The sequence below is a fragment of the Ostrea edulis genome, chromosome 8 (genome assembly GCF_947568905.1).
Source record: "Ostrea edulis chromosome 8, xbOstEdul1.1, whole genome shotgun sequence".
NCBI lineage: Eukaryota > Metazoa > Mollusca > Bivalvia > Ostreida > Ostreidae > Ostrea > Ostrea edulis.
The window spans coordinates 47,471,106-47,497,242 of record NC_079171.1 but is presented as its reverse complement, the minus strand read 5'-3'; the positions used below and the strand labels follow the sequence as shown (position 1 = coordinate 47,497,242).

The following is a 26,137-nucleotide window of genomic DNA, read 5'->3' as shown; positions in this document are numbered from 1 at the left end:
ATAAAAATATCAATCAAAATTACTTTGAAATATGACATGATTTTCGCACAATATACAGCAGACGTTTGGAAAATCAGGAGTGTAACAAGTATTACCCAAATGGCTTTACATACAAAAAAACTATTTCGGCAAACTCATGGTGAAGAATGAATATTGAACAATTTATGGGGATAATACATGCCCTACTTAGTAGAATGAAATATAAATACATCGAAACACAAAGACAAGCAATGCACGTCACAAAGGCCTTTACAACAATCGAAAATGTTATTGACATTTGACTTGTCACTTCCGTCACTTGGAAATCTTGAATTTGTAATATTCAATTATTTGATAAACATGTTTTCTCTTGCAATTGAACAAATACTTTTGAAAAGATGAAAATTACGAACAGCGATCGATTTCACAATTTCCACACTGGACATAAAATGGCAGGGATCTCTGATACACCAGATGTATCAGGTATCAGGTAGGGTCAGATGCTTAGGAGAAGTAAGAACCACCTGTCAATCGGTGAAGCCCGTCGTGAGCCGTATATCTTGATTAAGTAAACGAAGTAAACCATAGTTAAAATCATTGTGCCAGGAACGGCCGTACATGTGGTACGAAACATGTCATATAGCATTTAACCCAATGATGGGTTTTTTTTAGGAAAAGAGACTGTTGTAATTTCCAAAATGTTGACTTTAAACGAGACTGTTGATACCCCTGTAACAGTATCGTATTTGTCAGTAGCCTGTCTTGATTTCTAAACTGATCATACGAAGAACACGTCCGTGTGTAGCAAACTATTTGAGAGACATGAAAAAAGCATATCCTGACTGTGTTTAAGATTCTATCAAAATAAAGATTTCGATTCTGTTGAATGTATAACATTATATTGAAATCCATTTATACTCACTAAAAAAAATTCAATATGTTCTATGTGAAAGTTCACCAGAGAAAACTGAATGCGGTGGAAATATATGCAAGGAAACAAAGTTAATTAATATCTTTGTCTTATATTTTTCCAGCACATTTGGTGTAATTGTGGAGTTCCTCGTACATGTTCGCCCTGTCGACGTAACCCAGTCCTGCATACGGGGATTCAACCCTGTTATAGAGAAATACACGAGAGGCAAATTTCAGTTGATGTCATTTTTTTAAAATTGCCGATTTATCCCATTGTGCATTAATTCAAATGATGAAATAATAATAAGATTTCTTTTTTGTAGTGTGTTTTGCATTGTAGTATCAAGATATTGCCAAAAGGTGGGGCAGTAAATAATGTAAGGTGCACTTGTTTATAAACCACCCGAACATTAAGTTAATTCTTTAAACAAATCAACACATACATACCCACTCGAAGAGCTTGGTTTATCTGAAAAAAAAATCGACTTCAAATTTAATGAGGATTATTTAAGGAATGACTTTAATTATGGGGCAAGTTATACGAGTATAACTTGGTTTGGGTCAGTTTACGCTTTATAATCCGCTAAGCGAAAAATACATGTATAAATTGTTTCCAGAATCATGAGTGTAACATAAATTAGTTTCGGAGTGATATGCACATTAGCAAGTTTTAAGGGTTATCTGTACTCCTGGCGTAAATTACCGCTGCATGTTGAACAACAACAACAATTAAATGTATAAGGAAAGATAAAGATAACGAACAGCGATCAATCTCATAACTCCTAAAAGCAATACAAAATAGATAGTTGGGCAAACACGGACCCCTGGACACACCAGAGGTGGGATCAGTTACCTAGGATAGGTAAGCGTCCCCTGTCGACTGATCACACCCGCCACGATCCCTATATACTGATCAGGTAAACGAAGTTATCCGTATACGAAATCAGTATGCCAGGAACGGCCTAACAATCGGTATAAGCACATGAAGCAAGTGAAGCAACTAATCTGGAGCTTTGAAAGTAATTAAGAATATATAAATTTTATCAACCGACAAACAAATGAAGGTCGATTTCCTTCCACATACGGATAAAACGTAACGTGACGTGACGACGAGGAATGTTGTAAAATTATATCAAGCGTCAAAGTTTTGGAAGTAAGATTTGCTGCGGTTTTCAGTATTACGTCATTTGACGTGAAATCAAACATCGTTGGACATAACCATTTGAAAAGAAGGCAAGAACTACTGTACTAAAACAGAGTAAACAGAAAACAATGAAATTTCATTATGTAACATAGCATGTTTAGATCTTTAATTGTATGTACTAGTGCACATTTATCAACAACAGTCGCATACTAGCTCCAATGCAGTTATTTAAAGTGTGCAAAATCTATAAAACTGACTATATCGTGACAGGCAGGTTATTGTTAAATACTTTCCCACCTGTATTATGACCAGTCCTTGGTTCACTTTTAGAGTTTTCTCTGAAATTGATAGTAAAATCTATATCAATAATAATAAACATGTATAAGCAACTGTTCATGCGCGTTTTAATTTAGAGAAATGGTATACAAAATTGAACATAATAATTACCTCCTCTCTACGTTTTCAGCTGAAATAACAATACAGAAATGAATAACATGTATCAGTCAGACGTCTATATAATGCACATGTAATGGATACTGACAAGAAATGTTTATTAATGTAAAATAATTGTAATGTGAGAACATTATGAAGTTAATAAACACAAGTAGTATATCTTAAAATACAACATTTGTAAAGAGGTTTGTAGATCGATGTTGTATTTATGTCTTCCAACTGATTTGAAACACGTGAACCTTTTCTATGCATGATCAGCAGGCTACTGACAGATAAGTTGATGATACAATGATTCCAACAATGTCGTTTAAAGTCAGCATTTCGCAAATAAATTATTTGTGGCTATAATACGACCTGACGTTAATATGATCTGTTTCATAAATAGTATGGTATTCATACTGAATTTAACTACACGTCACGGTTCACCTGATTAGAGCATGGGGCTGATAGTGGATGTGACCGATCAACAGAGGATGCTTACTCCCCGTAGGCACTTGATCCCTCCTCCGGTGCACCCAGTGGTCCATGTCTGCCCTGCTTTTTGTGATTTATCATTTTGTATTCTTCATAGCATTTTAAAGAATTTATCACTGTTCATTATAATTCCGTTTATCATAAAGTTCAGTTTCTTAGTTTGCTGTTAATATTTATTTTCAAAGTATGCTGCAGAAGTAGGCGACTCTGTCTTTTATTTCGAGTGCAGTGATATATGGAATCGACATACATTTCCTGTAATATACATCTGTCTTAACTTGTTTTTACTCACGATGATTTCTCTTCCATATCAGGAAATTGATGACACTTCCGATGAGCACTATGGCAATAGATACTACAAGACTTATGATGATGGCGGTGTTGTCATCCGAACATCTTGTAGTGCATGATGTTAACTCTTCTGAAAATAAAGGTTATAAACTCGATCAGCAATACTTAATGTTAGGACGCAATATTCAACCTAAGTTTTAAGAGCTGCTGTGCGGTGGTAAATATTAAATTACGTCCTTTTAAATTGTCGGAAAAGATAATACCTCTAAAACTAAACCGTATGAAGAGCAAATTAAGACATTGATATATCGATAGCATGTTGTCTATTAACAAAGTTCACCTGCATCAGTGCAGTTAACTCGAAATTAAAGACACCAAAGAATCTTCCATATTTGCTTCATCTTGGATATTTCATTGAACCTAGATTTTATTGGCAAACTAACTAGTCAAATGTACGCCACGTAGCTAAGGCTTCCCGCAAAACAAAAGAAAATCACAACGCTGTTTAAAAATCGCATCTCGGTGCACATCATACTTTATGAATTCATGATAAAAATGTAGGTCAGGACGTACAGATCGTTACACTACTAACCAGACCCAACATTACAGAAAGCAGTCCCAGAGCAGTCCCAGTAAACAAACATAAAAGCAGTCCCATCAGTCCCAGTAGGCGGGGTTAAAACAACAAATGGGAGGAGCTAAACCGACAGTTAGATTATCAATAAACATTGTCGATAATCGCTGGAGTGCGTCAATGCGATAGTCGAAATCGAAGATAAATGACTTAAATTGCAACTAAAGGGAAAAACAATACATAATACATGAAAACAGTATATATTCAAAATACTTGTGGGGCACCTTTTCTTGGCTTTAGAACAAAATGATAATTTATGAATACGAGAGAGAAAGATACATGCAGAGTTAATAAGTCTGATAACCACAATTTCACAACGTAGAATCAATTGACGTCCATGTTTTATCCGGCAATTTTGTTGTTGTCATTCATTATTATTATTTTTAATATTTCATATATGTAAAGTGTATCTTGGGTTCTGAAAATCATGTAGCATAGTTATATTTATTTCTTTACTGGGTTATTGAAATACGTGTGTTTAAATGATTTATTCACTTATCGTCTATATTAAACTAGCAAAAACTGCTTTCCACTTACATGTAAGTGTACATGTATTTTTAATTTGTAAATAGTTGGTTAGATATGGGTTACTTATTGCCATCATTGTAAAATTGTTTAATTTCACTACAACATTTCGATACATTTAATTAATTGTGAAGATTCCAATCAAAGTGTATATGTACACTTGTTATTTTAACCTGAAATCTAAGGTACAGTGTTTGTAAAGTGCATGTTCCCGAATAGACCTGTTCAAAGCGTTACAGACGACAACATTTAACAATAATTGCTCTTTTCCTACTCACGATAGCCCTGTTTGACACCTGTAAACACACGACGGCATCCCATATCCCCCGTCTCCATGAACACAGTATACCTGAGTAGCTTTCCCCTTCAGATCGAAGCTGCCGACCCCATACCCCATCTCCCCTCAAAAATCATCTACAGACTCGTCTATCAAATGAATGGTCCAATGGATTTCATTTTATCAAATATTCTGATATTCCTTGTCTGAATACTAGAACATTATCTTCACTGTTGATGGATTCGCGTATTTGGGAATTATTCAATCCATTATCTTTAATCAAAATTATCCGCCGCCGAATGTAGGGAGATATTCTTGTTATTTTATTTCCATCCATTATTTTCTCAAATTCTCTAGTGAAAGTGTGTCAGTAAGCGGTGAAAGAACCTGAAGTGATCGTGTATATTTTGAATACACGATAGGCGAGACTTTCTTGTCAATCATAATAGCTCGTGATTCAATCACGCTTGATTGAATAAAGCAGTCTAAGAAAGCAGTACCGGGGACTGTTGGGACTGCTTTCTAGAGCAGTCCAAGGGCAGTCCCACGTTTTTAAAGAGCAGCCCCAGAGCAGTTTTCGGGACTGCTTTCCAGGACTGTTTGGGTGTCAGTTTGGATCTGATTGGTACTGTAGTTGTATAACGACCTTATTGCATATGTTGTCGTTATTTACTAATTATATCAAGTATATTTTCAATATAATGTATTCCTCAATTTTTTACATCATCTTACTCGCTTATGTGACCTGGTCTACGTCGTTCATTAACAATTGAACCATTTTTTTTAATTTCCTCTTGATAACTACCCTTTTAATTCTTTTAAAATTTGGCATGAAACACCTTTGTGGTAAGGGAGACGTAAGCTACTACTTTCAGGACTCCTGCACCCATGCAGCAAAAGTGCGAGGTTAAAACTGACAAAATATGAACAGTTTTCAAACAATATCTTACATATAATTGCACATCTGTAAGAATATAAAACTAAATAGTTATGTTTCATAGATATTGTAAATTTTGTGATATCAGGGGAAATATTTAGATAACATCTTTATTGATGCTGAATTGGAACTACATATATATTTAGAAGAAGCAGGTACATATAACACTTCACCAAAATTACAAATTGTATCATCATGGGGGTGGGGAATTTTGGTACCAGTGTTGTAACAAATTTATAATAGTTATTCTATGTGTCTTCAATTGAACATTCTCAACTTCGTCTTGATAAGTATCTACGGGGTAGATACTTGGATCCCATGTCAGGGTCTAACTTGGGATATAGTGTTTATGTATAAAGCATTTAAAATATTTGTCATGCAATTAAAAGTAAATGGGTATGAAGAAGGAACAGGCAGTCCTTTACCAATATTTTAACTATCATGACCCTGGAGGTAAAGGGTTTGGTTACAGGATGGGTCTGTAATCATCAGAGTGATTATCAATTTTATCAATTGCAAAACTTTGATTTTGCTGATAGTCTCAAGATAAGACCCACACACCTTATAGGTCACCTGATTATTAGTTAAAAGTACCACTAGCGTCATGGTTATACAATATATACGTTTCCTCATGTACGAGTATATCAATGAAATAAATTATAATATTCCACAACGGTATAAAAGAATGTGTGCTCTTAAAACAAATGCTCAAGAAAGTATGCATACTGATGGGGAAAAATGTGCACATTATATAAGTTATCTTTACACTACATGACTATTGTGGACCCTAGAGGCAGAACCCAGGGGTTGCAAAATTCACAATTGTTGTAGATACCTTTCTGATTTTCCTGACTATGCATTTAGTTCCTATACATTTTCAGCAATAATTGAAAAATCTTATCTATGATAGTTATGTTATTTGTCATTTTGACTTATCTTTAAAAACATTTGAAATAATTATTTTATTCCTGTGTATGTTGTTTCATCTTGAAGACAACTACATTCTTTTATTGTAAAATGGAATGCTACAAATATATTTGTAACAAAAAAAGATCTGATTGACACTTCCGCACAGAAGTTGTCATTCAAACAGTTAAAACGGAAGGTTACATATTTCTGTATATGATTACCTGCACCGCAAAGAGGTCCGCTCCAACCCTCTATACAGCCATCGTCACATATCCCGGTGATCCCGTCACAACTACTATTTCTACCACAGTACACCGTACAGCTGTTCTCACAATTGATACCGAAATATCCACTGGTGCAATCTAGTGAAAAGAATTATTGACGCTTAAATGTTATAACTATAACACAATTTTAAATAACAATATCTATGGCGCCCAACGAAGTCATTCTCGCACCAGAGGGCGCGTTACGCAACCTTCACATACACCTCTGTCAACGCTTGGAATCACGTGACAATATAATCACATGATATAAATAATAATTCTCGTTTTTCCCTTCCCTTTAAAGGTTCTGGCAATAAGTGGTACATACGGTTCCTTTCATAGCTCTGTGACACTTTAATGAGTACATATTTGCCATTTAGCTGTTTATCTCTTATTTTACAAGTGTTATCGTATTTTTACAACCTTTCTTACTTTTGATTCCATGTTTACATTTAAATCTCCACCACGTGGATGCCCTGCATTCATACGCATATTACGAAGTAGTTCCAAATTTAGGACAAAAATCGGCGATTTTAAACAATTTACAGTAAGCATAAATTCAATTGCACCAAAAACAGTTCATAATATGATTAAATAATTAGTCCAAACATAGATGTAGGATATTAGAAACTTTTTACATGATTTCTGTAAAAAAGCCGTTGACAGAAGTGTAGTGCGAGAAGCGCACGGAACTCTGGGTAGAGAATACCAACGAAGTGTGTAGATGTATGCGCGTTTAACCTTTTTTAAAAGTTTTCATTACAAGGCAAACGATTTGTGCCTGAGTAACTCCATCAAATATCTCGCCTCTGGAGGTAAATTTTCTTTTTATAAATATACAGATCCTGAAGTGCACTGTTACATCACTTAAACCGTTCCGTTCCCGATAAGAACTGTTCCATTCCAGTATGAAATTGTTACGTTCCCAAACAAAAGCGTTCCATTTCCAGACCAAACCGTTCGGTTTTCATCTGAAACTGTCCGTTCCTTTAAACATTTACTCCCTCAAATTGTTTGTCCCCGTATGTATGTAGTTATTGGGAACTCACGCGTCAAATATGTTATTTTAGGTCAACATGGCGCTTTGACAAGGTGGAAGAAGACTCGTTTTTGATTCAACACAATGTTTAAAAGTTGTACGAAGTTGGGGATCTCTGCAGTTCATATCTTACAAGTTTACAGACAAATTACCAGTTCTTCACGATACGACAGAGCCTGTTTTGGCTGGTAAACGACAAATTTACTCTCATCAACAATGTGAACGGACATTAACTTACTGAAGAAAAACAATATGTGAAAATACATAGTTCATGTTGAACCCGATAAATAAATAAAAGGGGTATTGTTGATGGAAAAAAATATGCAGATTCTTTTTCTTTTTTTTTTGATAGTGGATATTGAAACTACTTCTTCGTCAGATCGGAAATGACGTACATGGGTATCTTTCTTCAAGTTTCGGAATAGGAAGAAGTCGCTAAGAGCTAGATCAGGCGAATTGGCAGGATGTGGTATTAATTCATACCCGTTTTGCCCTACAGCATACATTAAAACTTTGCAAGCGTGGACTCTTGCATTGTCCTGTTGCAGCAAAACATCTTTAGAGAGTATACCTCAAGGCTTTTTTTCACGGATGGCGGTTCTCCCCTGGTCTACCAAGTTTGCATGGTGCACTCCAGTTATTGTACTTCTCTTGGATACAAAGTCCAACATAGTAACGTGTTTACGTCCCAAAATACTGTGGCCATCACCTTGCCAACATATGGTTGAGTGTTGAACTTCTTTGGCATCGGGAACCCAGGCCCTACCCACTGCCGACTCTGAGATTTATTATCTGACTCATAATAATGAATCCAAGTATCATCTACAGTCACCAGACGCAAAATTAATCTTTTAGCCGAGTTGAAACGAAGTTGAACTCGGCTATTAGTTTGATGATGCGGGCGGACGGGCGGGCGGGCGTCAACAATTGGTTTCCGGATGATAATTCAAAAAGTGTAAAATTTAATAAAATGAAACCTTGATATATTGTTGGGTACCAGGTAAGGAAGACTCCTATCAATTTTGGAGAAAATGGTCAAAGATCAAGGTCACAGTGACCGAAAATGAACATTTCAGAAAAATTTGGTTTCCGGATGATAACTCAGAAAGTTTAAATCTGAATCAAATAATACTTAGAGATATTAGGTACCAGGTAAGGAAGTCCCCTATTGATTTTGGAGAAAATAGGTCAAAGCTCAAGGTCACAGTAACCGAAAATATATTGAAGATTTCATAAAAAATTGGTTTCCGGATGATAACTCAATTTGTTTAATCCCAATCAAATGATACTTAAAGATATTGTTAAGTACGAAGTAAGGAAGACCCCTATTGATTTTGGAGAAAATAGGTGAAAGGTCACAGTGACCGAAAATAGATCTAAAATTCAAAAAATTTTGGTTTCAGGAGGATAACTCCAAAAAAATTAATTTGAATCAAATGAAACTTAGATATATTGTTGGATACCAGCACAGCAACGCCCCTATTGATTTTGGAGAAAAAAGGTCAACGGTGAAGGTCACAGTGACGGAAAATAGATTGAAAACTTCAGACAAATATGGTTTCTGGACAGTAACTTAAAAAGTTTAAAACTGAATCAAATGAAACTTGGTTATATTGTTGGATAGCAGGATAGGAAGACTCCCTATTGATTCTGGAGAAAAAAGGTCAAGGTCACAGTCCTGAAAAAAGTTTGACAATTTTAGAAATATCCGGATATGCATATTAACTCTAAAAGTTTAAATCGGAATATTCACAATTATAAATATGTCACATCATTCCTGACTTTACAATGTATTCCATGCAACTCGGCTCATGCAACCATGGGTGCATATATTGATTTTGTTTACCGAAAACGCTTCAACCAGGCGCTGCATATTGATGTTCTTGTTGCCATTTGCTCATCACTAAGGGATTTGGGAACTCAACGGGCTGTTAGCTTGCGCATGGCTAAACGACCATGTACGATTGTTGAAACGTTACCACGTGAAATGCCTAATGCCTGCACTATGTATTTCACCTGAATTCGCCAATCACAGTATACCAGGACCCGAACTTTCCTACATATTTCTTCGGTGATGGCAACTAGTGGGCGTCCAGAACTGGCTTCATCTTCTAAAGACGTTCTACCGCGTTTGCATTCCCCTACCCAGAATTTAACCTGAGCATAAGATGGTTCAGAATACCCATAAACATCTACTAACTCACTGTGTATTTCTTTGTCTGATTTACCTTTAAAATACCATTACCGAATTATAGCACGGTACTCAACTGTAAATGAGAAGCATGTCTTTGCATCGGTATCCATGTTTGACATTCAATATCGTATTAAAGAATGACTCGATATCTTACTCAAGTAAACGGAGTTATCCATAATCAAAATCAGTGCCAAAAAACGGTCACAAAATCGGTGTGAAACACGTCAGAGAACATTTGATCCAATGATAAGTGTATTGACAAACTAGATTGTTATAACAACCATACAATTTGCAAAATACTGATTTGAAAAAGTACCAAAATATCAGATCGACAGAATTTAAAATCGAGGTCAAACCGTGCGTTCCTATCTTCGACCAAACGTTCCATTATCGACAAAAAACCGTTCGTTTCCAATCTCAAAGCTCTACGTTCCAGATAAAAAAAGATTTCGTTCTTGCTGAGAACGATTTCGCTTAAACCGTGCCCAAACCGTCCAGCGTTCGTTCACAGTTCCTGTGATGTAGTGAAAGCCATTCAAAATATACAACATCTAATCCTTGGTGTATTAACGCTAGTAGCAATGCTAGTAATTACCCTCCAATGTTTTATTAGCATTGTCAATGTATTCATTCCTAAGGTCATATCGCTGTACTTGCTTTGGATATGTCTATTTGATACCGATTACATGTATACATAGAGTCACGTAAAAACTCACTCTCCTCACAGTGGCCTCCCTGATATCCGGAAGAACAGCCATTCAAGCACGTGCCGTTAATATGGTGACATTGTTTGTTGTTTAGACAGGGACCACATCTCTGTGTGCAGTCTGCGCCGTACATCCCACCGCCACATTCTGGAAGAAACCAACATAGAAAAATAAACTATATAGAATATTTAAAGTCAGCATGAAAATCATAAAGATTTCATTCCTGAACGAAGGAAACAAATTATTTTAAAGGTACAATAGAATCATTATAAAAATTTTAAAAAAAATATTATAAAACTATATTTTCATACGAGGAAGAATTGTTTTAGCACAATAAAACTGATGTTTTCCCTTCCATATTCCATGGCTTTTTACAAACATTTTAGGAATCATCTTCAATGTAGAAAAATAAGGCTTACGGTATATTACATTCGCCTATATGTACAGAAAATGTGTATGTGCTTCAAACAAGGAACAATATTGAAAATATGGTAGTAGAGTAAACCTACCAACATACCAAATATCACATGCCTATGTCAAAGAACTATGGTCCGGACAACATAAATGCCCCAAAAATTGTATTATTTGACAATTACATAAAAAGTCAAAGGCCATCAAAAATGACACAGGACATATTGTCGTATCATAGTATACCCACATACTAAATATCAAAGGCCTATTACAAAGACAAAAAACTTGTTACCCGGACAAACTTCGTATGAGAATCGGAAGAAGAAAAAGTGGGAAAAGGGAAAAGCGAAAGAAGTACACTAAAACAATATGTCCCACTTCTGGGAGGGGGCATAACAAGAGGTGGGGCAAATCCTCTAACAATGAGTGTCTATAAAACTTTATTTTGAAGTCCCGTAGTGATCTTGAGTTTTGCCTCCCGAAATCGATAGGATGTTTCGTCTCCTGACAACAAAGTTACATGTGAAGTATGACAAGTGAAGATAACGAACAGTGATTAATCTCAAAACTCTTATAAGCAATACAAAATAAACAGTTGGACAAAAACATAACTTGGATATACAAGAGGTGAGATCAGGTTCTTAGTAGGAGTACGCATCCTCTATCGAGGGTCACACCCGCCGTGACCCCTGTATCTTGATCAGGTAAACTTAGTTAATCCAGTCTTCCAAGAATCAAGTATCAAATCAAACGCACAGGAAGGTGGAATATAGATTTTCTTCACGCTTCTTATGTGAAGTGAATTAGAAACTTGAATTTTGAAGTCAAAATAAATAGGGTTATTCCGATCTTGATAATAAAGGTGTATGAGAAATATCAAACCAGGCACACAACAATAAATGTTTGTAAAACATATGTTCTCCATGGTACAACATTGAAAAAGTTCATACACATGCATCATTTAATTTATAGCAGTGTCAAACCATTTCAAATTATTGAGCTAATAATATATCCCTATGTCCAGAGTGGATTGACCATGTGACCTCAAAATCAATAGGGATCATCTACCCATTTTGCTATACCAGTATACAAAGTTTGGTGTCAATCAAGCACATTACTCTTAAAATATAGTATACAATATATTACCATGTCCAGTTTAACCCTGATCTTTGACCAGTTGACTTCAAAATCAATAGGGGTCATTTGCTCCTTAATATGTATCAGTATACCAAGTTTGATGTATGTTAAGCAAAGGGCTCTCCATACTTTGAACAGACAGTATATTGCTATGTCTAGTTTGACATTTGACCTTTGATCACGTGACCTCAAAATACATAGGGGTCATCTCCTGAAGATGTAATAATGTACCAAGTTTGATGTATGTCAAACAAAGGATTTTCCAGATATTTAACGGACAATATTGTTTTATGTCCATTTTGACCCTTAACCTTTACTCATATGACCTCAGAATCAATAGGGGCCATCTTCTTATGAAGTTTGATGTCTATCAAGAAAAGGGTTCTTATTATATTGATTTGATAGTATATTCTTATGCCGAATATTATCCTTGACATTTGACCATGTGACCTCAAAATCAATAGGGGCCATGTACTTATGAAGATATACCAGTGTAACAAGTTTGATGTCTGTCAAGCAAAGTTTTTTGTAGATAATGAGCGGTCAGTATATTCCTCTGTCCAGTTTGACCCTTGCCTGTTAACCATGTGACCTCAAAATCAATAGGGGCATCTGCTAGATATGTACTAGTGTAACAAGTTTGATGTCTGTTGAGTAAAGGATTCTCCATATACATTCAACAGGCAGTATATTCCTCTGTTCAGTTTGACCCTTGACCTCAAAAATCCATAGGGGCCATTTACTTCTGAAGATACACCAGTGATGTCTGTCAAGCAAATAGTTCTCTAGAATTGAGCTGTCAATATATACCTATGTCTAGTTTGACCCTGTGACCTCAAAATCAATAGGGGGTCCGTGTTTGCACAATTCTCTATTTTGAGTTATGAGATTGATCACTGTTCGTTATATTCACCTTTCATTTAACCATCGATCATATATCTTTACAGGTGGGTAGTATGTTCCCGAGGATACGTGTCGCTCGATATGAATATAAATACTGACTGACACGTCGTCCAGTATGGGGCACATGCTCCAACAGTTTGGTTGGTGTCCCTTGGATTACTCTTCAAAACATAAAAGATTGGTCGTATGTAGTCAAATAATTATCAGCTTTGGTACAAAAATTAAAATACGTATACCCAAATTAAATATTGTCATGTTCTTTTAAGAAATATTGTTGATGATTCCTTTTCAGATCTCATGTCCTGGATCTCCAAATGTTCCGTACAACAATGTAGAAATTAATTTAGTAGTAATCTCACCAGAAATATTTTCTGTACCAAAACTTTTGATAATTTGACTTGTAAATCATTTAACGTCTACAGTATTGGGTGTAATTTTAATTTATGTGGATGATCTTAAGTGTTTACAATAAAATGATATCGGGGCACATATTTCAAATAAATGATGGTCTTTACAAGCAGTTCAATTCACCGACCACTCCATCTTGTCAATGAAAGTCAGGATTTTGGGGAAAATACCATTACACAAAAAGCCAGACATTAAGCACCCCTTTTCGTAGACAACGAGATGATAACTGGATCAGGACTTTTGGTACTGCATTTCCATATGGATGCAATGATCATGTATATGATGTGGAGAATTTGATAAGTCAACAAGGAAATAACATGAATGTGATGCGACTCTTTCTCAATATTAAAAGACGGAAACGCAGTCATGAACGTCGTTCATATAAATCACCAAATATAAATTATGTCACGTTTGATTCACTTTTACCTTCCGTCAACAGGCAATTAGGTCTACATCATATTCGCAAAAAACTTTACTCTGTTCCACTGAGAGTTTTACACACGTTATTTCAAGAGGCCACCGCTAGTCTATACTTGGATTTGTCAACACCTGAATATACACTTAACTCTATGATTATTGGTGTTGCCAATCACAGACTCTATAAACCGCCACGGGTCATGGATGATATTCCTTCCAAATCACATTGCCAGTTCCTTAAGCTCAAATTCTCAAACAAAGGACTTGATGCCGTCAACATGATCAACATTCTTCGTTATAAAAGAGTTCAGTTGTGTATTTCAACTTATTTTAAGTTCAAGTTTACACACAGTGTTTCCTACAAATGTGCATCTACTATTGTATCTAAACTTGTTGATTATAAACAAACTTTGTAGTACATAGATATAGACCATCTTATACTTAATCCACCTACGTGTTCTTGTTCTTCATCTTCTTTCAGCTATAGTCCAGCTGGACATGTCATTACTGGTTATGTTCATAAAATTGAATTTCATATAACTTATTCGAAAAGTTCCTAAGTACAGAGAACCTCGGTCTTTAAATTGACGACAGAACTCCATCTCTGTTATGATTTCTGTCGAGGATTATACCAGACAATGGGCTAAATATGAAAAAGAAAAACTTGATACATTGTCAGAATGTATTAAAAGTATCAGAAGAATATTATGATATATTTTGGTTCCAGCTGACAAAGCGTGTAACAACATTATCTTTGTTTGTAAGGTTCATTGTTACAACTGTATTTTAATTCCATTTTTGCTAATCGTAATCATAATCCAACTGCCCTTTCAAACGAAGAAATTCTATAAAACCATGTCTCAGTTTTAGATACATTTAATATCCCAGTCTGTGGGTCGGATACATATGAGTTACCGTGCCTATACTGAATTCCTAAAATTTATAAAATCTTTACAAACAATGATGCATGTTTTATTAAGCCACTATCTTTGCTCCTCCCGAAAATATTAACAGCTGGGAGGGAGAAACTACAAACGTAATGTGCGACTGCATATGCCAGAAGTGGTGTAAATCAATTGTGGATTCAAAAATATTCTAAAGAACTTAGTAAACTTGAATTTGCATAACTTTTCTCAAATCAACGACATTAAAACGTATGGATTTTCAAAACTTTAACGTCCCTTCCTCACAATAAATTAAAGACTAAACTTTTTTACATCATAGACAGTTCCTTCGTCAACAAATATGGAAAACGCAAACATTCTTATATAGTGATCAGTCATCCAAAAAATGAATTTGTTAAACGCTACTCTGATTCCACGCACAAGTACTCGGAAGTTGAAATAAAACACTATGCTTGAGTTCCTCATGGACACTATGTTTGTGGTCTTTCGTGATCAAGTCTCCTAACAGTATGTTGGAATCCCCATGGGAACGAACTGTGCTCCTTTGTTATTTAACCTGTTTTCATATTTCTGTGAAGCAGAATGTATTAAAAAAATATGCATGAGAAGAAAAAACATCTTGCTGTGACCTTTAATTCGACAAATAGATTTATCAACGAGGTATTATCTATTAAAAATACTAATTTTCATTCAGATGTTGATTCGATATATCCCAGTGAACTCGAAATGAAGGACACCACATAGTCGTCCACTTCTACTTCATAATTGGATGTTTCACTCGCAACTCAACTTTGAGGAAAACGGGATGACTTCAGCCTCTACATCGTTAACTTCGCATTTTTATGCAGCAATATTCCAGTATCACCTACATATTGTATTTATGTCTTTCAACCGATTTGATACGCGAGAACTTGGTCTGCTTATGGTCATCTTTTTTAAATCGAAGCAGGCAACTGACAAACAAGTTGATGGCACAAGGGTTCCAACAGTATCGTTTAAAGTCAACATTTTGCATACTCTGTGGTCGTTATAATGATCTAGTTTGCCAATACAACCTACCATTGGGTCAAATGCTGTTTGACGTGATTTATACCGATTGTTAGGCCGTTCCTGGTACACTGATTTTGACTACGGACAACTCCGTTTACCTGATCAAGATGTAGGGCTCACGGTGGTTGTGACCGGTCGACAGGGGATGTTTACTTCCCCTAGGCACCTGATCCCACCTCTGATATATACAGGGATACTTGTTTGCCTAATTCTTTATTTTATATTGCTGATAGGAATTATGAGATTCATCACTGTTCGTTATATTCACCTTTCATTATCAAATAAAATATTTTTAAACACTGACCGCTGATTTGTTTTAATTAGATTCCCTCTGACATATATTTACCTTCCTGACAGGTTGGCATCTGCCATCCCGGTTTACAGTCCCCGTCACACTCCCCTGTGAATCTGTTGCAGTGGTGTGTCACTTTACAGTTCTCACTGCATCTCTGTCCGCAGTTCTTTCCATAAAAACCAGGTATACAGTCTATAAAGATATAATGTAAAGCAAAACATTCTCTCGTTAAATGTCTCAATCTTACAAACATTCGTTCCTCGTTTTATTTGGCGGTACAAATATGGAAACAGTTGTTGGTACACAGTCATTGTATGCATCTAATTTACAAATTCAACCTTTAGTAGATCATATGCTGCCTGGCGTACGTCATGCCAATTGTAAGACCGTTCTTTACATACTGATTTTGGCTACGGATTACTGTGATCAATATGCAGGGCTCATAACGGGTATGGTCGGTCAACAAAGGATGCTTACTCCTCCTGGGCATCTGCTTCGTTCTTTAGTGTGCCCAGGGGTCTGTTTGAAATACTCTTAAGGTTCTATTTATTATTGAAACAATGAGATTGATCATCATTAATTATCTTCACCTTCTTTATTCATCGAAAACCAGGCTATGCAAGATAGTTGATATGAAACAGTATATCCTTCTTGATTTCAAATAATTTCAACCGTTCCGAGCATTGTTATTCATAAACAATCCCTCTCTAGTAACATGTACAGTGTCACATATGGCTGGAATCAGACATCATCAATACAATAATAGTTTAATAGAACCTTGGAGTTTAAGATTGGGAAACTCCGATGGGATGACAAGATTTGAAATATTGAGAGAACATTTCCCTAAGTACTAAAGAGCAGGTCTTCTTCCAGAGGTTATCAATTTTTCGTTTATACTTAAATCCAAGAAAACTAACCAGAAAACTGAAAAGTCAGAAACACCCCCGCAATAAATCTGAAAATCGAAAGGGGTCTTCCTCTGCATAATCCCAGGATTGGATATTTATTTCCATGGCGTAATCATTTTTTATTTTGTCCGCGTGTATACAATCCTGCATAGTTTACATGAATTTAGATGTAGCCTACTAGCTTATGTAATTTATGTCTGCTGGTATAAGATTGCACGATTTCTGAGTGAAAGAAGATTTAGCGAAAACAAGTATCGCTCGTAGAAGTGTACGATTAGAGTGACATAATGAAACTAGAGATTGTTTATGACAACAGATGTCTCCACAGTTCCCCAAACCTAAAGTGTTCCAAATGAAACTTCCTCCTTTTAATGTAATGCACGGTATGAAGGAGAAAGCATCAGCTGGAACATACACATTATGAACTCCGATAAGCTACATATAAGGAATGAAAACAAAATAATTATAATAGGCTTTCCAGTATTGCTTTTAAATTCTGTGAAAATTTTCTTAATCAAACTCAAATTATTGTGTGTCGTAGAAAGTGGTACTATCCAATTAATGTTTTTAAAAATTATGTCCCACGGGGTTTTCTTGTCTGCCTAATGCAAGTTTCATGTGTAAATTTTAGCTATGTTCGAGAAACTAAAACAATTGCGTGTCAGATATTATTAACGGAAATAAAGACAAAATGAGTACTATTGGACACCCATCATACAATTGATTGATTGTGTGTTGTTAACGTCCTTGCAGATAATTGTTCACTCACATGGAGACGCCACCATTGCTCGTGAAGGGCTGCCAAAATTAGGCCTATGTCAGTGCGTATGGCCTTTAAGTAGGGAATGATCTTTATCATGCCAAACCTACTGTGACACGGGATCTATTTTTGATAATATTGATAGTTTCCAACCAAAACCTACAGGACCCAGCGGAGATTCTTTAAGTATGTGGGAAAGTGAATGGTCCCATGTTTGAAGTAGAATTAATTTGGTTTTTCTTCTACACAGTGTTTAAATACCCTTGCATGGGACTCTGATGGGGTGTGGATTTAGTCAGAGTTAGAGAAAATCTAGATAGGAATTGGCGCATGCTTATCACATTATAGCATACCAGCACCAGCATGTATGAATCACAGGCAATGTTTGGTCGTAAACTACACACTAAATGCACATAAAAAGACATGCATCTAGATAAAAAAAAAGAAATATGAGTTTTGATGAGCCTGTCATAACCAGACCTTGACTGATGTGCAAACGCGAGCCTCTGACTAGGAATTTTCAGGTAATTATCGTTTGATTACAAATAGGATGAGGATACGAAACTGCAAATACAGTTGCGATTTCCCATATTTATGTAACAATATTCCATTATCACCCGCATATGCTGTTTATATTTCTCATCTGAATCCATATGCGAGCGATTTTTCTGCGTATGGTCAGTTTTTAAATCGAGGCTACTGACAAAAAAGTTGATGGTACAGGGATTTCAACAGTCTCGTTTAAAGTCAGCATTTGGCAAATTTTATGGTCGTCATAATGCTCTAGTTTGCCAATACAACTTATCGTCGAGTGAAATGCTTTCTGACGTGTTTCATACCGATTGTTAGGCCGTTCTTGGCACACTGGTTTTGACTACGGATAACTCCGTTTACCTGATGAGGATATAGGACTCACGGTTGGTATGACCGGTCGACAGGGAATGCTTACTTCTCCTAGGCACCTATCCCCACCTCTGGTATATTCAGGGGTCCATGTTTGCCCAAATATCTATTTTGTATTGCTGGTCGGAGACATGAGATTGCTCAGTGTTTGTTATATTCACATTTCATAAGAATTAATTTCAAACAGTTACAATAAACAAATCCAATATAAGACAATCTTTTACATTATGTCAACATTTGAAATTTAGAAAGGAATCCAGTACCTACATGTCAAACGTAAAATGTCACACATACATGAGTTATCTTTTACAGTACATGCATTCTGTTAATCTAACATGACAATATTATAATAGAGATCGGAAATAATAAAAATGTCAAAATATTCCAATTCACTTTTCACAGTAAGTTTACCTTGAGCAAATACACAAATGACTATTTTCCTCTTTTACAATAAGTGTTAATGTATATTACAGAAACAGTACTCTTGAGTTACACAAACAATGGAAAGGTGTTCAACATAGAGTTTATATACATCCTAGTCAAACTCAACTAAATGGCATGCGGCACGAAGCCATGGTGTTAACCGGGTGTTGCTAAAACGTGGAACGGAAAACGAGACGGAATGGAAAACATTTTATGCAAGAATGTTATGAGGTCAGCATTTTGTAAAATCAAAAGGCTTATTAGGAAGAAGGGAAGCAGAAATTACAAAGAAAACAGAGAGTCATCCTCAGAATCCACCGTTTCAAATTAATACTTCATAATAATACATTATTATGAATTTAAAGACGGTGGATTTTGTGGATGAATGTATACCAACAGGCGCTTTCTTAATATTTGACATAGCAAGTTTTAATAAAAAATATCAAGCAACCGCCTGTTGGTACCCCCCCCCCCCCGATTGTAACAGTATTGTAGTGATACGTATTTGTGTATATGTATGTACTCGTAAATGCTCCTTGAACTGGTATGTCCTATTCCTACCCCGTGACCTGCAGCTCCAGTTCACTCAGCCCTCCCCACCTACCTGTCCAGCAGTCGACGATTTACCCAACACCTATGATGATGTGTCCCTATGTGTTATGTCTGATATTCAAGTTGCATGTCATTTGATGGATCCCTGCTGAATTAAGGCAGGACATTGTTTGTATGTCCTGTGTTCGTTTGTCAGGTAATATATCGGTTACACGATAGAATGTTGTTTCACAAATGAACAAAAAAAGATAGAATATAAACATACTGAAAAAGACTTGAATTATAATTTCAAATTATATTACTTTATTCTGGCTGCTCCCTTAAGAAAAGATCCCATGTGCCTACCCAAGGAATAAAAGGTACCCCCCCCCCCATCCACGTAAACAACATTGTAAAAGATGAAATAATGTTTAATACAATTTCCCCAAACATAGGCTTTTTAAATCGAACTTGTTTTTAATCGAAGTAGATATGTTTCAGATAACTGAATTCGAATTTAGTTCCACACCTGGTAAAATATACATTTATGTATTGTTTTAAATCTTAATATCTTATATCAGAATCGTAAACCGTTCTATCAAAATCAATGTAAAGAAACGCACGTGTCTGACATTTCTCTCCCTCCACACCCTCGTTACATCCCTGTAAACACGTGCCGTTGACATGGTGACAGGTCTCTCCATCACTGCAGTACCACATAGTGAAGAACACTCGGGTCCATATGTCTGCACATCACATGCTGCAAAATATGCTTAGATAGTTTATAATAATTGCATTACAATAAAAGTGTATGATATAAATGGTATCTGAACCCTATGTTTGACGATTATTTAAATGCATTTCACTGTTCAGTGGCCGTAAGCGTCGAGCATAGACCTAAATTTGAAGCGATTCACCGTTCTCAGTGACGTCTCCATATGAGTGAAAAATTCTCAAGCGAGACGTTAAGCAATATTTAATCAGGATACACTCAACCAATCATATCCTGTTCCTCTTGTTTAAAAATGTGCTCGTTATGTGTATATATCACAAATATTCAAGGATTGCAGATATTCCTCGACATTAAGAAATTTTCAACGGTTTTAAAACATCTCCAAAGAGCGCGAAATTGTTGTATAATTTCACTTGAAATGAAACTTGAATTGAAGAAAGGTGAATATAACTAACAGTGATCAATTTCATAACTAATATAACCAATACAAAATAGAGAGTTGGGCAAACACGGACCCATCCATGATAATACATCTGTTGTCGACTCCCTGAACGTAAACATCATATTTCCATTCAGTTTTGTTTTTTTCTAACACTAAGCAGAGGATTACCGTTCTTGATAAGATATTGCCCTATAACACATTAAACCAAAAAAAAAAAAAAAACAAACAAACAAAAAAAAAAACAAAAAAAAAAAAAAAACAAACAAACAAAACAACCCCACAAAAAACAACTACGCTTTTCCTACCAATATTGATCAAAATATATATACCTTGATTACAGCGAGGACCTTGATATCCGGGAATGCAGTTCATGCAATATCCTCTAATGACGTCACACCATTTATCCTGACATCCACCAGGACACGTTTGGTTGCAATTATCTCCATAATATTTTGGGTCAGGACACCCTATTTAATGAAATTGAAAATATATATACATTAAGATATCTATTTCAACAATAATTGATGAGCACATCCCATTAATGAAACGAATATATGCCATTTTGTGTAAGTTTCGAACTTACCATAAACGTCCACTTCACACAGTTCATTGTATGCGTATTGTGAGTAATAACTAGGATAGGAGACACCCGGTGTCCGTTCGTTGTAGTATATAACATATCGTCCGTGAACAGAACAACTTATTCTCTGGTTCTCTATTGGTGTGCCGGTCACATTCTGTATCTCATGGAAACAAAGATGGCCGTCATGCTTTGTCGTAGTGTTGGACACGTAAAGGAAAAATCCGGCAAGTCTACTGGGGTACCTACCCGGACCTAAAATTACATGTTTAAATCAATTGGTTTTGTTAGAGTAAAACGTACCGCATTACTTTCATGAAAATAGAGTATCCACATTGTATGCACTATGTCATGAGCTTACATGACATGTTGCCAAATGCTGAATTAAATAACTAAGTGATTGAGCAGCGGCTCACTTTTGGAATTACTTGATACCTTTGAACAACTAAATGAAATCAGGAAATTGAATATTAACTATCGTTTTTGTCTTTCTTACATGCAATATAATTCATGAGAGTCAAGAGAAATGTGCCCTCCTATAAAATATACAACATAGCTTTGAAAAATAGTAACCGAAAGTTTAATGAAAATAAATATTCATGCTTCTAATATGAAAATTGAATGAACCTATAAAGCTGATCGTTGTTTGTTATTTTACATTTCTCATTGGGTATATTTTGCGTATATAACTTGTTTAATGTTAAGTACGTACTAACATACAGTGTGACAAATTCGGGCGAAGAGTAATCGATAAATATTTTATCGTTAATGAAGCAGATGATTCGGCTGTTTTTCTTTGACACACAGGACCTCGATTGAAGTCAGCATTTCGCAAATTCTATGGTCGTTATAACGATCTAGTTCGTCAATACAACCTCGCATTGGGTCAAATGCTGTCTGACGTGTTTCATACCGATTGTTAAGCCGTTCTTGGCACACTGATTTGACTGCGGATAACTCCGTTTACCTGATCAGGATATAGGGCTCACGGCGGGTGTGACCGGTCAACAGGGGATGCTTACTCCTCCTAGGCACCTGATGCCACATCTGGTGTGTCCAGGGGTCCGTGTTTGCCCAACTATCTATTTTGTATTGCTTGTAGGAGTTATGATATTGATCAATGTTCGTTATCTTCACCTTACACAATCGTCAGCTGTTTCTTATTAACTATTGTAAATATTGAGAACTTGAAATTTCAGGAGCTGAAATCTTTTACATTCTGAACACTTACTGGGGTCCTTTTCTTTTCTGTAGTAGATGTCAATGTGACTGATGCTGACCACACTCCCCAGGTCCACTCTCCACGTCGCTGTTGTTTGACCTGGGCCCGAAATGGTGCATTGTTTTCCTCCTGCTGAGCGGTCTGTGTATAGTCCGTCCACAGCCTTCCCTGCCTCCCAGTCCTTATCAAAGGGTTCTTCAGGCCAGACATGTTCCTGCCATGCTGGTTTGTTTAATGCTAGGTTTTCTACCCAAAAACAGACAAAATGATTTCAGTCACTCACACTTTGTTTTATATATAAATGGTAAAAATTATTTACGATGACACTAATATACATAAGTTAAGAAAACGAATCTACATGTACACTCTTTAGAGTTGGGCAAAATTAAACATCCCAGTAGCTTTTATTTGAGGCTAAGCTATTATGTCATTCTGTATGATTTCAAGATAGACACAATAAGTAGGTAAATGTAACGTTTTATCCCCTAAAGATTACTTACATTGCTCCATTGGGATCACATTATATCATATTTTCAAATTATATTTTCGATAGAATTTACAATAATTATTCAGTCATCTATTGTGTTTTAAATACCTATACATGTATGGACAGTGAAATAGTATTCTCGTATGCTTTGCAGATTTAATAACATATAACAAAAAATGGGTGAAAGAGTGAACTGAATTTTACCATACGCCTCTGTATAAATTATCAACAGCATACAATGGGCAACGGCGCATGTCATTGTAACTTTTATCCTGGAAAAGAAGTTTTGTCCCCTGAAAATAAAATATATACATTAATAGCATGGGAATAACTTACATGCTGGCGTTAGTTCTAGTATGTGCATGCATTGTTAAAAAAAACCAACAACATACAATTCAAACCCAATGTCTGCATGTGTTTCTTCTTTTCTTAATTGCTAATATAAATGTTACATTCTGCCATCAGACGGACTTCTTTCACATTAGAAAAAATAATGTTTTAACATAAGTTGATAACCTGTTAAATGAAGGCATCTATAGTTATAACTCGTTGTATATGAGTTGCAATGCCATGGGCGTGTTTGAGATTTAAATTGCATTCCTTGTTAGTACATTTGCCGTTGATACAGGAAAATGGATTGTTAAGCATTACGCACTGGGTACAAAACGTACAGAGCGCCAATGGGATTGTTGTGGATGAAAATTAATCAAATCGTACAGATCAGTTTGTTTTAGCAATAGTGATCTACAGACGCTGAGGCGTAATATTACACCAAAAGATTCGTTCCCTTCCGTTCTCAACTTCAATCATTGCATCCCCCACACCAAACAGTTCCGTTGTAGACGTTATAGGCTCTGTTAACGGTAAGTTCCCAAAACAAAGTTTTCAATTATCATCTAAAACCTTTCATTTCCTACTGTATATAGTATAAACTTTTTGTTCCCACATTGTCATTCAGAACTCTTGCACTGTCACTGAGTCATTGTAGACAATATGCCGCTCGATAGGGATGAAGGATAACTGCTGCTGCTGCTGCTCTCGATTCGAAACATAATTTCACAGTTGCATATTCATGGATTTTAACAACTAAAATCCATAGATATCCGCAGACAACCCACCGACTCGCGAATCTGACAGAGCATTAACTGCTTTGAATTTGGGAACCAAATTACGGGAAATGCTGTACTTGATTTGCAATAATTTGAGTTTTTTATTAAAAACTTGTATCCCCCCATATCATTCTACAGAAATCAATGTATTAACATTCAGTCTAATATTACCAGCTTACTATTTTTTTTAATTTCACTTTGAATGTTAATGAATCGCGCACCTTGATCCGCATCGTACACTGACCCGTCAATAAACATTTTCTCATATTTGCTTGGCACCTTTCAATACAACGGTATATGAAAATCGTCTAAGAAACATCGGTAAAATAGGAAATGCGATTTTGGTTTTTTTTTCCATTCGCCATGATACTTGACTTTGAAACAAGATAAATTGTCAAGATCAGTAATATTTCAACAGGTTGTTCATCCACGCGCTCGCGTATTCATATGCACCAAACGCTTTTTAAAAGAACTATTGTTGTCTTACGTCAATAAAAGATACGACGCACTTGTATACAAATACAAACAATTTAAGGTAGCGACAGACAGCGACCATGTGATCAGCAAACTTGTGTAACATGAATTCATTACTTGAAATGCCTCACACCGTCATAGAGTACTTGACAAAAAAATGTGTTCTGAAAGTGTGTTGTGGCTGTGACTGACTCGATGATTGAGAGGGAAGGTCTGCCGTGTAGTTAAAGACGTTTAGAGTATTAATAGTATACGTCAATATGATAATGGTATATCAGATATTTCGTCCGTGGGGTACTTCCCACCAAACGAAATGTAAACCACCACGCATAGCTGCTTTACGTACACAAGTTGTCCATACATCGTAATGGCTAATTCATACGAGTTTAGATACACTTTATACAGCCATTTAGAGTACAGATAAACTTTCTTCTGAGAAGAGGAATTCAGTGTATACATTCAACTTGGAAAACGAAATCATAATTTCGATTGGTAAGTGAAAAAAATGTCATAAATCATACTTGAAATCAACTCACATTTCTGTTATTTCCCAATGTGATTTGTAATGACAGCTGTAACTTTAAACACACGATTTAGAGTAGCTGTGTTATTCTGCATGTATTTCCAAAGTACAACTCCTACAAGTAATTCTAAATTGATGTGATATGTATATACCATACATTTAAGCAGGGATTCTCATAATTCTATCTATTTTATCATGAACATAGCTTACTCGGAACTATTTGTATTACAGTTAACAGAAACTATGAAAAGGGTATTGGGGATTGTATTTTGCCATGGTATGCTGTTTGAGGAACTGATTTTGCATTATTATAAGAGGTATGGTCGTTGTAACGATCTACTTCGTCAGTACAACCTTGCAACCTTGCTGGTGGACTGTTAGTCCCCGAGGGTCTCTACAGCCCAGTAGCTAAGTACTTCGTTACTAACTTGAAAATACGGATGTATATATAATTCCTGTTATAAAATTTAGAAATTCTTTACAAAATTATGGATTATCTCCCTCACGCATAGCTCTTATCCTTAGACGAATTTGATTCCACCTTTTTGGAACAGTTTTTCCCTTAAAAGAGTAAAATAATAGCTCTAAAACTCCATTGTTATTTCGTATTTCAAACATTTCGGTTGAGCATCACTGAAGAGACATTATTTGTCGAAATGCACATCTGGTGCATCAAAATTGGTACCGTATAAGTTTTACAATGGGTTAAATGCTGTCTGACGTGTTTCATACCGATTGTTAAACCGTTCTTGGCAAACTGATTTTAACTGCGGATAAC

The 26,137-nt window shown here is 35.8% G+C and overlaps 1 protein-coding gene and 1 pseudogene across 1 annotated transcript; both read right to left on the bottom strand.

Annotated features, from left to right (window-relative positions):
- Window positions 1–142: 142 nt before the first annotated feature.
- On the bottom strand, window positions 143–21,435 carry LOC130049721 (multiple epidermal growth factor-like domains protein 10; annotated as a pseudogene).
- A 1,272-nt stretch (window positions 21,436–22,707) lies between these two features.
- On the bottom strand, window positions 22,708–25,474 carry LOC130049720 (uncharacterized). Its single transcript, XM_056147666.1, has 3 exons — window positions 25,373–25,474; window positions 23,458–23,546; window positions 22,708–23,012 (listed from the first exon to the last, which is right to left on the bottom strand). Coding segments are annotated over exons 1-3 (396 nt in total). The 5' UTR covers window positions 25,375–25,474.
- Window positions 25,475–26,137: the final 663 nt, after the last annotated feature.